The 15,940-nt window shown below is 44.8% G+C and overlaps 1 protein-coding gene across 1 annotated transcript in view; it reads right to left on the bottom strand.

Moving 5' to 3' along the window:
• The window catches only part of PAQR3 (progestin and adipoQ receptor family member 3), a 42,454-nt gene extending 32,913 nt beyond the window's left edge, over window positions 1–9,541 (bottom strand). Inside the window, exons 1-4 of the mRNA XM_030190555.1 lie at window positions 9,401–9,541; window positions 6,850–7,070; window positions 5,033–5,195; window positions 1,211–1,366 (exon numbers count right to left, since the gene is read on the bottom strand). Coding sequence (XP_030046415.1) covers window positions 1,211–1,366; window positions 5,033–5,195; window positions 6,850–7,034 — 504 coding nt within the window. The 5' untranslated portion in view covers window positions 7,035–7,070; window positions 9,401–9,541. The remainder of the gene's footprint in view (window positions 1–1,210; window positions 1,367–5,032; window positions 5,196–6,849; window positions 7,071–9,400) is intronic.
• Between the last annotated feature and the right edge of the window lie 6,399 nt (window positions 9,542–15,940).

Below are 15,940 nucleotides of genomic sequence, written 5' to 3'. Positions count from 1 at the left end.
CATCCACGGGGGCATGGGAAGGCAGGGAAAGGGCTGACCTATGTGCCTTCAAAGTGAAGCTGCTATAGCCTCTAACACCCCAGCTAACAACTGGCAAGCCAGAAGCCACCCCCAGGCAGATTTTTGATGGAGCTCGAAGAAGCTGCAGCCACCCTGCTTAGGGAGATAGAGAATACTGAAGAGGCAGTGGAGCTAGCTGGCCATGAGGCATTGTGAAAAATTGAGTGCTCTCTATCTCCCCCTGCTGGTTGATGGACACAACCCATACGTAATGGCTTCATCTGCTTGATGACAAGGAATCTCATATTACAATAGCCTTCTGTGTCCGTTTCTCCTTCTTTAGTAATTTATAAGTCATTCTATTAGCTGTAGTGGTGGACACTGCAGCATCTGTATAGTACTGTGTTAATGTTACCTGAAGGAGAGCTGACAGTTTGGAGTACATTCAAAAAACACTGGTATTTCCCACAACATGAAATAACCCAAATATTTTTAAAAGTCTTTTGTTAAAAACAAGAATCATGCTCAAAGCAGCAGCCTTGGAGCAGGTACACTATGTAAGTGACACATTCACACCTGGATGATAACTTCTTTTATTGTGCTGAATCTGATCTGCTAAAGAGTGCCACTGAGGATGCATCACAAATAAGGAATTCTCCTACCCCACTGGTCCTAAAGCCAACAAGGGCTTGCTAGAGCCATCTAGAAATGACATCTTGAGAGGGGAGTTGACAATGAAAAAGTTAAAGGAAAAAAAATGTCATTCTTGCCAAAATATAAAACACATTTGTTTAACTAAATCTAAAACTTAAAAGTCACTACAAATGTATATTATCCTGAAAACGGAACATGAGAAATAGAGAACCACACAAGACGTATATGTAACCAGCAGTGTTTTTGCATTATACATCTGTGAAAAACCTTCTGAGGCACTTGTTAATATTTTATAGCCACATGCTTAGCTGAATCAACTGTCCAGTTGGTAAAGACTGATCAAATGAAAGCACAGTTACCTACCACTTTTCATGTGAAAATTTCCTAATATGCATTTTAAGGACTCTGGTTCCCAGCAGTGTTCATTAGTGACCAGAACAAGACAGAAGGGGAACAGAACTAAAACGTTGCCTTGGGCAATGGAAATCACAGGCATAGTTAAATGAACCAATTGGCTCACCACATAACTCATTTGATGACAAAGCAAGCTACGTACATTATTGCAGTAAAAGGCGTAAAAAACTCCCGACACATAGCAGCCCAGGATCCCAACTGAAATGCCAGCATAATCCAATGCCATCCACCGACGGCTCGTCTTTTCTGAGCGATGACAGCAGAAGACATGATATCCTACTGAGCAAAACATGCAGACCTAGAAGAAAAAGTGAAATCATAAAAGCAAGTTATCCATTCTACTGCACCCTAACTGAGCCTGAAAATATGATGGAGCATATTGGCTCAGACCAACAGTTCTCCAAACTAGGTCACTTAGAAGCATGTGACAGATACTAAAGGGAGTATTTATTCCATGTTGCTCACTCTTACAAGTAAATTTATCTACTTATTACATTTGTATCCCACATTTTCCCACCTATTTGTAGGCTCAATGTGGCTTACATAGTACCAGAGGGTGCTTATGGACTCCAATGTAAATTAATACAGAGGGGATAGCACAATTAATTCGATTTGTAGAGGTCTGACCCTCTACAAATTCTACAAAACCACAATTCTATCTGGTTAATTGGTAATGGATGTATCCTCTAGAATGCATCCAAACCTCTCACATCTAGCTATTACTGCCAGCCTTGACCACCTCTGATGGCAAACTCCACAGCCTACTGCACATTAAATGGAAAAACTAAAACTTTCATCTTTTGTTTTAAAATGTCCTACAAGCTAGTTTCACAGGGTGTCCCCTATTCCCAATATTATTTGAAACAGTAAATAGCCACACCCTTCTAATCTGATCCATACCACCCAGGAGTTTATGATCCTATATTACACCTGCTCTAAGTTGCTTCTTACTGAGTCAAACAGCCCTAACCTGTGAAGCAGAGAGGATAATGACAGGGGTGGTGCTAATGTTGCTTTCTGACAGCTGATGACAAGGTAACACCCCAATTTGCTCAGATCTAGGTAGCATCCAGGTAGACCATTGCAAAACTTTTAAGTACCTCTTTTGTGGCAGAAGTAAAATAAACAAATCAGCAAGCAAATGAACAAAATCAAATGTTACCAATGTCCACCTGAATTACTGAAAAACAATCTGTTTCATTTCTGCTTCTGAGTGCCAAGAAATATGGATTCAGATTACTTTTCTGGCATGACAGTTTGATGTGTGTTGCCAAAATTAGAGTGTTTAACATAAAAACAGTTTTCAAAACAAGTAACAAAACAAGACACACTAACAATTCAACTTTTCCCTTTAAATGAAAGTACACACTTGTTTTCTTAATGTTGTTTCTATTATTCTTTGTTGGCTTCAAATAATCCCCTCACCTCCAGAATACAACAGGTTAAGTCCTGGCAATTCTGGGGAGAGGTAATTAAGAGTGACAGCCACCAGCACACTGTACCCCACAGGTAGGGCTTCAGTTCCTTGACCTTGGGAAGCCTTTATTTAATTGTATATAGCTTATATTCAGTTACAGTAGGCATTTGTATGGGGAAGCACAAGCAAACTAATTTTAATCATTCAAAAGCAATACCCAGGGGTTTTCCTGCTCAAGTAAATTTCAAGTCTGGCTTACACCTGGAGGGTAGAGCTTTATGAAGCAAACACCCAGAATACTTTGTGATATTGAAGCTGTAACATTTTGGAAATGGGTATCAAGAATGTTAATAATGAACTGGAGACAACCCTCACATAAGGTTCCTGTACTGCATTCAATATCACCACACATCATCATTCAAGTAAAGTAATTTCTGCAACAAAGTGCTTGTGCAGCAATACTCACACCTTCATGAGCAACAATATAAAGCAAACATCCTAATCACTAGAGCTCCTATACTCCCTGGTAATAAATACAAAAGGAAGCCACCCAAAGGTTTCAACATCCTGATTGAAAGACAACAGCAGAGGAAATCAACCCACATTAAAGGAAAATTCTCCTCCAGCTCAGGGGCTCCTGGGCAATTCACACTTCTGCCACAAAAAGACAGCCACTTTTACAGATCCTTTCATTTCTGGTTTTATTCAGAAAGGGTGAAAGCTAGTTTCAGGCTCTAAAAAAACTGATCCTGGGCCGTCACTCTCAGTTTTATATGGTGGATACATCAACACAGCTGCATCCACCATATTAAATCCACAAAGAAGTCCCCATTTTTCCAGGCAGCCATTCTAATTCTCTCCTTGTCTCAACACCACTGGCTAACCAGAGCTCTGTGCTGGTTCTCATGGACTCGCAATCCCTGATATAAGGTGAAGAACCCTGATAATGTTTAGCTCAAAACAACTTAAGAATCTAGGTTTCCATGAAGATCATGACTTTTCCCCCACCGTAAATTTGAGCAACACAGTTAGCTCCCACTATCTTTATGTTTAGGTTTATTTGCAAATTTGCTATACTGCTCTTCTAAAGGATAAATCAAGAGCAGTTCATGTCATGAAAAAGAGAGCACATTTTCCAGTCACTCAGCAATGCCAAAGAGAACAACTTTTTTGACCTCAACAGCAAAATGCTTCTGACCCTGAAGAGACGGATCATCATAGACATTTCCTGTACCCAGACAGTCAGAAGAAGTCAAACAACACCTTTAAAAGGCCACCAACTTTAAAAACACCTTAAGTTAAAGCAGAGCCCTACAAAGCTCAGGTGCCAGGTCACTATTAGGCATATTTTCAAAGCACTTAGCCTTCCAAAGTTCCATAGGTTTCTATGGAACTTTGGAAGGCTAAGTGCTTTAAAAATATGTATGTATGGCACCTAGAAATTTCCTCCTGGAACCTGGGATTTTCATGTACTATTTTTTTCTATTCTGTTGCTAGTGGTACAGCTCTCTGCAAGCTGTAGTCACATGGGACAGTAATTCCCAAACTGGTTCCAGAGTTTCAAGCCTTGCAAGATCAGCAAGAGAGTGCAGAGACAAAGTAGCTTCTCTACAGTAGCAGCAGGTCAAGATGAGGATCGAAGAAAAAAAAAAAAAGCAGTTGGCCTAGTGGAAGTCCTGGATGTGACTGGCTAGTTAAATAGGAAAGGGCCTGTAGCTGGCCACATGAGGTTTAGAAGTGGCTGACTGGCTTCCTAGTGGGGGTGGGGGGAGAGTGGCTTGCAGCAATGCATTAAGGGCCTGATGCTCAAAGCAAACCAGGCTTGCATTGTTCATTTAGACTGGTTTTAGCCAGTTTAAATGAAACGTTTTTCTGCGTGCAATGCACAGAGGCTTTCAGCCACTGCTTTACCGTGCGTGGAAGCAGTGTCCAAAAATCTTAAGCTAATTAGTTCACTTATATTAAAATAAGCTCATTAGCAATTCCATGCAATGTTCAGAACAACGGCGCATGAAAACTCCCTGCCCTAATAACTAAAACCTACTAACAGTTCCTGAGCTGTTGTTAGGGCAGGGTGACTTTTACAGCCACAGTCGCTCCCCCTCCCCCCCAAAAAAACTTCCTGGTGTCAAAATGGCAGCATCTGACCCTTACCTGGTACATCCTGGGATGCACTGGGAGGAGCTACGTACCATATAAGTGCCTGGATTTGCTAAGCTCTCTTTTCCCTTATACATGGAACAGGAAACAGCCTTAGTAAAGCAGGCCCTAGAAGGACTGCACTAGACATTGGAGAAACTCACTCTCCCCCACTTCACCCTGCTCTTCAACTTCAGTGGAGACAATATGGTGGGGGGAGGGGGGAGGGGGGAGGGTTACAGGTCTTAGCTACTGGCTCCTAATGCCAAAGAAAACTTATTTGGAGTTAAAGTGATTTTCTATTTACATTGAACTTCACAAGAAAAGTTTTGCTCAGTCATTATCCTGCTTCTGTCATTCTGGGTTTTATTTTTCTTTCACAAATTAAAAAGAATGAAGGACTTTTACCTGAAAGCAGAACAGACAGATAGAGCAGATGACAAAATCTTCCCTAGAGGCACTTGCTGAGGGCAACACAGCTGTCATGTCATAAATGCCCAAGCTGAAGAACAGGAAGAAACCCAGCAGGTGACTCCAGATGTTCACCGTCTCATTGGACAAGATAAAGAGGCTACAACATGAAACACGGAAAGAACACAACATACATCAAATGACTTGGATACATATTTCTATTCCTATATTCTACTTTTGAACAAACAATAATACAGTTCATCTGTACCAGCTATTTTTTTTTTTTGGTTCGACTTCCAACAAAGCTGATAGTGTGTTACATCAACAAGTCCACCGCATATGCAGGCACAAAGGGGATAACCAAACTGCCAGCCTCCCAAGTCAAAACCTGTAGTGGAATCTAGGAAGCAGAACGCCTCTTGGTACCTGGATTTTGTCATTTATGATCAAACACAGTTCTAAGCCCTGTCCCAGCACCAGATTTCGAGTCTGTGCCTACACAATGCCTAATTTTTAAATTACAGGCAGATGAAGTGTAAAGTAAAATTTGTTAGAGTTCTGCCTTTATTACATGAAAACTCCTCCAGAAATTGGTTTTGCTACCTGATTTGATTTAATAACTTAGGGGTCCTTTTACTAAGCTTGGTATAAAGGGGCCTTTGCTCACCCTTATGTGGGTTTCTCCCATATATTAAAGCCACCTTTTACTACAGTAATAAAATGGCCAATTTTCCATTTTTGTTTGTATTAATGACCATATGCTAATGTTGCCATTAAAAACATTATCACGTTAGCACTTACTGACACTTATTTTGTAGGCAGTATGGGTTCACGCAGAAACCGTACACCAATCAGTGTGTAACCTAGCTGCGTTAACTGATTTGTGCAGAAATGCCCACTGTCTGCCATCAGACATACCCCCATCAGTATCCAAAAATAACAAATATGTTTTAGAGCGTGGTTAGCATGTGCCAATTTGGCATTTACCAGATACCGGAACGTATTCCGCAGTTAGTAAAAGGATCCTTTACTATACCACTTAGCACAATAGTATTAAAGTAGTTGGACTCTGGAACTCGTTGCCGGAGAACGTGGTGGCAGCCGCTGGCCTTACGGAGTTTAAGGGGGTTTGGACAGATTCCTGAAGGAAAAGTGCATTGAACATTATTAATTTTTTTTTTTTTTTTTTGGGGGGGGGGGGGGGGATTGCCAGGTTATTGGATTGGCTGCTGTCAGAGACAGGATGCTGGGCTTGATGGACCCTTGGTCTTTTCCCAGTATGGCGGTGCTTATGTGCTTAAAGTAGTTTTTTTATTTTTGTTACATTTGTACCCCGCGCTTTTCCCACTCGTGGCAGGCTCAATGCGGCTTACATGGGGCAATGGAGGGTTAAGTGACTTGCCCAGAGTCACAAGGAGCTGCCTGTGCCTGAGGTGGGAATTGAACTCAGTTCCCCAGGACCAAAGTCCACCACCCTAACCACTAGGCCACTCCTCCACTCCAATAAAAAAATATATATACAACCATACAACATTCAATTATCAGTGACAAAAAAAAACAGGTTTAAAAAGACACAGGTACCTCCATTAGGCATTCAAATATCAACTGAAATTAAGCTCTTTTAATAGCGATGGGTATGTCAACAGGGCTATATATAAGGAGGAAAAGCTAAAGCTATGACTGAGAACACCAATTTTAAGTCAAATGAATTGTGGAGGAAGCCAAATGAACAGTCAGTAAAACAAGGTTTGTGTACTAGATTCTTTCAGGCAAGATGCTTTTACACAGTAGCTGTTTCTGTATGATTACATTACCTTTTCAAACACAGCCTGGAAGGGAGAAAAGCTCTATAGCCATCTGTAATGTAAGGATTGTCCTTCAGGAAAAGAGGAATTTGTTCATAGGTGTACAGGCGGATTCCCCGTGGGACCAGCACAGGCCAGTATTGATAGCTACCCAACTCAATGTAATGAGCATTCTTCAGTAGCTTCTGATGCATGATACAAGGCGAGCAGTCAACAGCTAAAAAAAAACGCTAAGCCATAAAAACAAAACATAAAAACTGATCAATACAAAAGGAGTAGAGTTAAGTATCCAAAGGAAAGGGCCATATTCCCTAACAGAATGGGGAGAAAAGCATTAGTAAACTGGGCTCTATGTAGAACAGGTGAGAAAGCATGCAAAGCAACAGACTTGCAGTTATCACAGTCATAAAGTTACTAAGGACTTGTAAATAGAAATCAAATAAATACCCCACAAGAGAAGCAGGAAATACATCCCATGAGGTACATTTTTATAAAAATTATGCCCATTTTACAAATTCAGTTGCTATTATAAAATAACTAGTAAAACAGGCCCATTTCTGACACAAATGAAACAGGCGCTAGCAAGGTTTTCCTCGGAGTGTGTATGTTTGAGAGAGTATGTGTGAGATTGACTGTGTGTGAGAGAGAGAGTGAATGTGCGAATGTGTGTGTGTGACAGAGAGTGAGACTGCTGGGTGCGAGTGTGTCTCCTCTGTTCCCCATCCAGCGATTCTCCTCTCTCCCCTGCTCCCCCCTCCAGCCACCCAGCGATTCTACTTTTTCCCTTGCCCCCTCCAGCCACCCACTGATGCTCCTCTCTCCCCTGTCCCCCCTCCAGCCACCCAGCGAGTCTCCTCTCACCCCTGCCCCCTCTCCAGCCATCCAGCGATTCTCCTGTGTCCCCTGCCCCCCCTCCAGCCACCCAGCGATTCTTTTTCCCTTGGCCCCCATCCAGCCACCCAGTGATTCTTTTTCCCTTGCCCCCTCCAGCCACCCAGTGAATCTCCTGTGTCCCCTGCCCCCCTCCAGCCACCCAGCAATTGTCCTATCTCCCCTGCCCCCCCTCCAGTCACCCAGCGATTGTCCCATCTCTCCAGCCACCCCTCCACTTTAATCAGCATATATTAAATTCCCCCTATGTGCTACAGAAAAGCAATGAGCACCGAGAAAGTGAAGCCTTCAAACCTTGAAGCATTCGTGCGCTCTGTAAGGCTCCATCTCCTCAATTGACGACACGTAGTTCCGGAACGTTTTAGGAATGCTTCAAGGCTTCACTTTCTCGGCTTCAGAACTGCGTTTTATTATATAGGATATTTTGGATTTTTAGCACACCTTTCCAAATAATTATCTAGGCAACTTAAAGCATTTATTAGTATTCAGGCATAAAAGCCCTTACTACCAATACGACCACTCCTAATGAGCTTCCAATCCAAGGGGTATGTTTACTAAGGTGTGTTAGTGATTTTAATGCGCCTGAAAATTGAAGGCGCGTTAAACGCTAACGCGCCAATACATTTCTATGGGTGCATTAGCGTTTAATGCGCATAAACCATTTTGCGCGTGCTAAGAATGCTAAAGTGCCCATAGCGCCTTTTAGTAAACCTAGGCCCAAGTATCTCTGCTCCCCAGTATCTCTCCACTCGTCCTTCCCTACACCCCTTCCCGTGCACTCCGCTCCATGGATAAATCCTTATCTGTTCCCTTCTCCACTACTGCCAACTCCAGACTTCGCGCCTTCTGTCTCGCTGCACCCTATGCCTGGAATAAACTTCCTGAGCCCCTACGTCTTGCCCCATCCTTGGCCACCTTTAAATCTAGACTGAAAGCCCACCTCTTTAACATTGCTTTTGACTCGTAACCACTTGTAACCACTCGCCTCCACCTACCCTCCTCTCTTCCTTCCCGTTCACATTAATTGATTTGATTTGCTTACTTTATTTATTTTTTGTCTATTAGATTGTAAGCTCTTTGAGCAGGGACTGTCTTTCTTCTATGTTTGTGCAGCGCTGCGTACGCCTTGTAGCGCTATAGAAATGCTAAATAGTAGTAGTAGTAGTAACTGAAATAACAAAGCGATATGGTGACGTGACTTGCCCGAGATCACAAGAAAGGTTAAGTGGAAAAACTGAACTCATTCATAGGCTGTGAAATACAGTAGGCTACCGGGGCCACTGCCCAATCAACCAACTTATCCCAGGCAGCATCAGTAACTAGGATGCTGGGTGAGGGAAGAACGACTGGTTTGTTTATTCAACCTTCTCTGTTACCCTGAGCTACAACCACTAGCCCCCCCCCCCCCCATGCAACTTGTCATGATGTATAGATAGGGGGTTGGAAGTCTTCCCTTTATCAAGCAACCTTGATCCCCCCCCTTCTCCAATCACAAGGCGCTCAGATACTGTTCACCTGCAAAGATACCAAGGCATACCCGGTTAGGCGTGTGTCCTGACACATGCATTTGGCCTTTCTAACATGCCAGACACCCCTCTTCACACGCATCCTGGCGGAACCCCCCCAGTTCCCACTTGGAGCGAGCACCTCTCCTTCCGTCCACTCCCACCTTTTCAAACGTGCCTTTGTGTCGCCGGCACTGGGGCAGCGGCAACAATTCCCACGGGTTCCCTATCGGTCCCAGAGTCTGCCCTCGGCCGCCGGTGCCTATCGTACCGCCCCCCGTCGGAAACAGGAAGTTACGTCTTAGGGGTGGGTGAGTCGGCGCGGAGGGACGGTGGTGGTAGCATTAGGGGAGTTTGTGGTAGGCTCGGCTGGGAATCACTCGACACAAAAACATGCTTGAAAGTAGAACTGGGGGGGGGTGTGGAAATGAGGTAGAGATGCAGCCAGACCCGGGGACAGTTGTTGTTAAAGGGCTGCTTCCCTCTGCGTTTGGAATTGATGTATTGGACCAACTTCGACGCCCTCGTATTTGGGGCTTGTCTGGGAGTTGCCTGGAGGAAGAGCGCGTGACGACCCGTTCTTGGAAATCACTCAGGCTAAGCAGCGGGTCTGGGTAAAAAAAAAAACAAAGCACAGATCTTCAGAGTATCACCTTAAAAACAGATCGCTATTTTGTGCAGCAGCCTTCCAAAGAAGGGAAGGGAGGGATCCTTCCTGCTCCCTCCCACCACTTATAACTCTCTATAAAGTAAAGTACTGTATCAAGCACACATTCTCTCCATCTCCGAAGGCCTAGAACCTGGCAAAAGGTAAAAAAAAACGAATCCAGCACTGTTTTCTGTCAAAAAGGCTGTATCCGCGTGAATCCAGCACTCATTTCCCCCAGAAGGGCTCTATCCGGCTAGATCCAGCACTGTTTTGTTTTTCTCAGAAGGAAGGGTTGCATCTACCTGGATTTAGCGCAGTTTTCTCACAGAAGGTCTGCAGCCACCTGAATCCAGCACTCATTCCCCCCCCCCCCCCCCCCCAGAAGGGCCTTATCTCCCTGGCTCCAGCACTCATTCGCTTTACAAGGGCTGCATCCAGCAGCACTCATACCCCCCAAAAGGGCTGCAACCTCCTGTATCCAACACTGATTCTGTTTGGAAGGGCTATATGCCCCTGGATCCAGAAATCACCCCCCCCCCCCCCCCGAAAGGCTGCATGATGCCTGCATCCACCAGAATTCAGCACTCATACCCCCCACAAGGGCTACATCCTCCTAGATCCAGCACTGTTTCTCTCAGAAGGGCTGCATCCAGCACTTATTCCCTCCAGAAAGGCTGTATCCAACACTCATTCTTCTACCCCGAAGGGCTGCAGCCTCCTGGATCCAGCACTCATCCCCCCCCCCCCCCCCTTACCCAGAAGGGCTACACCCTCCTGGATCCAGCACTGTTTTCTCTCAGAAAGTCTGCATGCCCCTGATCCAGCACTGATTTTCTTTAGAAGGGCTGCATCCACCAGGATCCAGCCCTCAGTCCACCCTGAACGGTCCTGTCATCCTGGCTCTAGCACTGTTTTCTCTCAGAAGGGCTGCATCCACCTAGTCCAGCACTCATCCCCCAGCCCCATCCCAGGAGGCCTGCATCCACTTGAATCCAGCAGTCATTCCCCCCCCCCCCCTCCCAGTGTCCAGAAGGGGTTGCCCCAGCAGGATCCAGCACTCATTCTCTAAGGGCTGCATCCTGATGAATCCAGCACTCATTCCCCACCGGCTGCTACTCCAGGATCCAGCACTTATTCCCACCAGAAGGGATGCATTTTCCTGGATCCTGCAGTCATTGCCCCCAGAAGGGCTAAGTCTACTTGCATCCAGCACTTATTCTCTCTCTCCCCCCCCCCCCCCCCCCCCCCCCCCCCCCAGAATGGGCCATGCCGGCTGCCAGCAGATCTTCAAAACCAGTAGTATAAAAGCTGGCTATTTTTGTCCCTAATGTTGCCTGTTGCATAAAAGTGCCACATCTCTTCCCTCTTCCAGTTCAGAATCTTTCCGGCTTCCTCCTCTCCCCCCTCCTCCAGAAATGTTCCTTTACTGATTATTCAGCAGCCACAGCATTTGAAGCAGTCTCCCTCTAGTACCATCTCCAGGCTTTCCAACAATGCAACTTGGAACATTACTGAGGGAAGGGTCCAGAGCTAGCAGAGAGATACTGCTTGAAACACTGCTAAATAGTAAAGGCACATTTTGGCACAGTTAAAGGGACAGATGCACTGGGGGAGGGGTGGGGGAGAAGCAACAGCAAGAACACTGGGTACAGAGGGAGAGGGACTCAAGAGGTGCTGAACTTGTCAGAGACGGGAAGGGATTGACAGAGGAGAGATGCTGGATCTGCCAGAGGGGGAGAGGAGAGGGACTCAGGGGGAGGGAGAGGTTGGATCCATTGAGAAAGGGGAAAGAGAGATGCTGAATCTGCCAGGTGGGGTGGAAATGGAAGGATAGTGAAAAATGCTGGATCTGCAGGGGCATGTGTGGGAAAGAGGAGTAAAATTGCTGGACCTGGGGGAGGGGAGGGAGGAAGAGAGAGAGAGACCAGTTTGTAGAGAATTGGAGAGAGAGAGCACTGAACCCACAGAGGGAGAGATGCAGGATAAAGTAATGTGGTAGCTGTGTTAATGAAGTTTAATAAATGCAAATAAAACACAAAATAGAAAATGTGATACCTTCACTGATTTTAAAACATTTTTGATTAGCTTTCAGAGACCAACAGTTCCTCAGGTCAGGAGAGGATACCATAACAGCATTATACTGACCTTAGGCAGGCGGTTTTGGCCTCTGAAAGCTAATTGAAAAGGGTATTAGGCTATTAAAATATTTTCTGAAATGGCCGTGGGTTGAGGTGTGCCAGGGGGTGGAGCCAATGCAAAGTAGGGCGGAGCTGGGGCATGTACTAAAATCTCCCTCAAAAATTCATGGACATGCCAGACCATGAGAGGGAGGAGATGCTAACCCATGGGTGAGTTGGGGGGGGGGGGGAGAGGGAAGCGCAGCGACACAAGAAATGATGGGTATGGAAGATGTATAGGTACAGGGACACAGAAGGGCAATGCAGGAAAAGGGGTGGGGTAGGGGTACAGGGAAGATGCTGGACAAAGGGGAAGGAAAAGTACAATGAGGTCAAGAAGCAAAAACAAGGACTCCAACGGATATGAGAAGTAACATCAATAAGAATGGGATGAGAAACAGCCCATGCAATCAAGGTCAGACAGATGACGAAGTATTTTAGTTCAAATTTATTATTTAGAATATGTCAGTTTTTGGAAATGTGTATCTCTTATAGCTTGCATTTTTAATTTCTATTTCTCTAGTATTTATGTGCTGTATATGCAATCTGAATTGTGGTTTCCAGTTCAGTTTTTGCTTTCATATCACTGTTACTTATCTGAGGTCTCTTGTTTTGTTGTTGAGGGTCTGTGCTTTGCACATGTAACCAAGGTGTGGTTTTCTGCTAGCATGTAGGTACTGTGGAAATCTTGTAAAAGTCGCATTTGTTCTGTTTTCTCACAAGGTGTGGCAGAGTTTTAGGGCCTGACAATAATTACAGAGCTGCTTTTTCACAGATAAGGTTATTGCACTTTGTCCTAAGAGTTAGTGCCTTTATGGTATGGTAAGGTTCACGTGATACAGTTTTTAGTCATGGCTACTTCTTTCTATTAGAATAATGATAGCTTACGATCTGACTTCCAGTGACGTCACTGACCTCGATGGAAGCCTGATCCTGCTGCTCCCGATCAGCCCAGCTAACACAGTGCACTTTAGCATAGAATACGACAAAATTTGCACCTCTCCTATCGATTAAAACTTATCTGAAGTCAAGGAAGGTGAGATGTCGCAAAAGCTAAAGAGTTTGGAGGCAAAAAGTGGAGTGCGCAGCAGTCAGCGCACATCCAAAACACCATCGCGCCATGTTTCCCCACACCTCGAGGAGGCCTCAGACTTTGAATTGGGGAGATCAGAGGATGAAACTGGCACTATTAGAAAATCACACTCAGCATGCCTGCTCATTGATCTTCGAAAAGATTTAGCCCATATGAAGGCAGATATAGTAGAACGAATTGATAATTTGCGAGGTGAGCTAAAGGACGTGGGTACCCGTATTGAAGATCTAGAAATGCGAGTGGAGGAGCACGTGGAAGTCGTGCAACAATTGCGCCAGCAAGAAGGATTTGGAACGCGGATGAACGAATTGCAATATAAGCTTGACGATCTTGAAAACTGCAGTAGACGTAAAAACTTGCGTTTTCGGGGTGTGCCTGAGGGGGGGGGGGGCACAGGAAGAGGTCCTGAAAATTATACAAGAGATTTGCGGGCAACGGCTAGCATGGATGGGTACACTGGGGAATATTACAAGGCGTTTGCCCCCTCTCACACCTGTCTTGACAGAGGTCCTAAATTATGTGAGGGAAGGAGGACACTTACCCCTTACCATGAAGGATGCCTGGATAGCAGTTATTCCCAGACCTAAAAAAAGAGGTGACTGAATGTGCTTCTTATCGCCCGATTTCCATACTAAATGTTGATGTACGTATTTTGGCCAAGGTAATGTCTACTAGGCTAGTGACTATCTTACCAACTTTAATACACTCAGATCAAGTCGGCTTTATTCAGGGCAGACAAGCTTCTGATAATATTAGGAGGACGTTAGATGTCCTATATTTGGCGAAGCAACAGCAATCCTCTTGCTGCCTGCTTAGTATCGATGCCAAGAAAGCTTTCAACAGGGTGCACTGGTCCTTCCTGCATTCGGTTTTACAGAGGTTTGGATTTGGACCTATGTTCAGAGGCTTGATCCAGGAACTATATACTGCCCCTAGGGCTTGTGTCAAGATTAATGGCAGTTCTTCCTCTTTCTTTTAATTATATAGAGGTACACATCAGGGATGCCCCCCTCTCCCCTCTATTGTTTGCCCTTGTTATGGAACCTCTAGCCCATAATATTAGATCTAATTTGGGAATACATGGGGTGAAAGCAGGCGCATGGGAGTCTAAAATTGCCCTTTTTGCAGACGATGTCCTGCTGACACTAACCTCCCCCTTAACATCTATGCCGGTTGTATTTACTGAGATTGAGTCCTACAGTCAAGTCTCCGGTTTTAAAATCAATTTCACAAAGACTGAGGCAATGGCTGTAGGGATGGAGGAGGTAGAATATCAGACGTCGTCAGCTCTATCCGTTAACTTGGGTCACTCAGGGATTGCGATATCAGGGGGTGGTACTTACCCGTAAGTTGGAGGACATGAGTGCAGCTAATTATCTGCCATTAATAAAGGAACTTGGGAAAGATTTGGATAGGTGGGATCCCTAACATTTGTCATGGTTTGGGAGGATAGCAATGGTTAAGATGAATATTCTACCACGATTGCTCTATCTTTTTCAGTCCATACCCCTACCAATAGATGAGCGTATGCTGAACTCACTCCAAGCTAGACTTCAACAATTTATCTACCAGGGTCGCAGGTCTCGGCTCCCCCGGTCCATTTTATATGTAGCTCGAAAAGGTAAGGGTGGACTAGGGGTGCCACTTGGGGCTATATCATAGGGCTGCCCAAGCGAAAGCAGCAGTCGAGTGGTTCCATGAGTCAGCTCATAAACCCTGGATAAGGATGGAGCAATTTGATTCATAGTCCACTAAAGTTAGGTCAGCTGCTTTGGTTGGCACCTAAATACCGATACCTCCCCCAGCCTCTGAATCCGATTATTCAATATACTTTTTCTTGTTGGGATAAATTGGAGAGAGTGAAGGGATTCCATGAGTCCCGTTTGACACCCATAGCATATAATGCGGCATTCCCTCCTGGCTGCTCTCTTTCCCCTTTTATTAAATGGCGAAAAAGTAGACTGATATGGTGGGGGCAGTTAATGAAAGAGGAGCGCTTCATTACATTTGGGGAATTAGCAGCTGAATATGACCTACCTCAGCAAGATCGTTATGCATATAATCAGATTATTCATTTTCTCCAGGCAAAAGGTGTGAAGATTAAATTGGGGGGGGGGGGGGGGGGGGAAGTTACTTTTTTAGAGAGACTATGTGTGGAGACTGAGGAAACTAAGGGGCTGATCTCTGTTATATGGCCACTTGAGGGATTCACTGGTGGTTAGTAGTAAACACCAATGATAAGTAGGAAAGGGAATTGGAAGTGACGTATACCCCTGAACAATGGCAACAGATGGAGCGGGCATCGGTTCATAGCTCCCGGGCAGTGAATATACAAGAAAATTGAACAAAGGTAATATATCGTTGGTACCTTACCCCGGCGAGGCTACACTATATGTTTCCGGGAACATCAAACGTGTTGGAGAGGATGCGGACAGGTGGGCACAATGGGACATATTTGGTGGTCCTGTAGAAAAGTAAAAGCCTTTTGGAAATCGGGGCGGGGGAGAGTGCAGGCATGTGTGGAGAGACAAATTCCCTGGGATCCAGCAGTGTTTTTATTTAATAAATCTATCACTGGGCTCAGTGCAGTAGGGGCCAATTGATGAAGCATTGCTTTAATGCAGCTCAGTTATTGATAGCACGGATATGGAAACAGAGTGGATGTCCCTCAATGCAGTGATGGTATAATTTGGTTTGGTATATAAGTGACATGGAAAAATTAATAGCTAAGGAACATAAAACCCTAGCAAAATGGGAAAAAAATTTGGGCACCTGTGAAAAATTC

The sequence above is a fragment of the Microcaecilia unicolor genome, chromosome 2 (assembly GCF_901765095.1).
Source record: "Microcaecilia unicolor chromosome 2, aMicUni1.1, whole genome shotgun sequence".
Taxonomy (NCBI): domain Eukaryota; kingdom Metazoa; phylum Chordata; class Amphibia; order Gymnophiona; family Siphonopidae; genus Microcaecilia; species Microcaecilia unicolor.
This window is presented reverse-complemented; position numbering and strand designations above follow the sequence as displayed.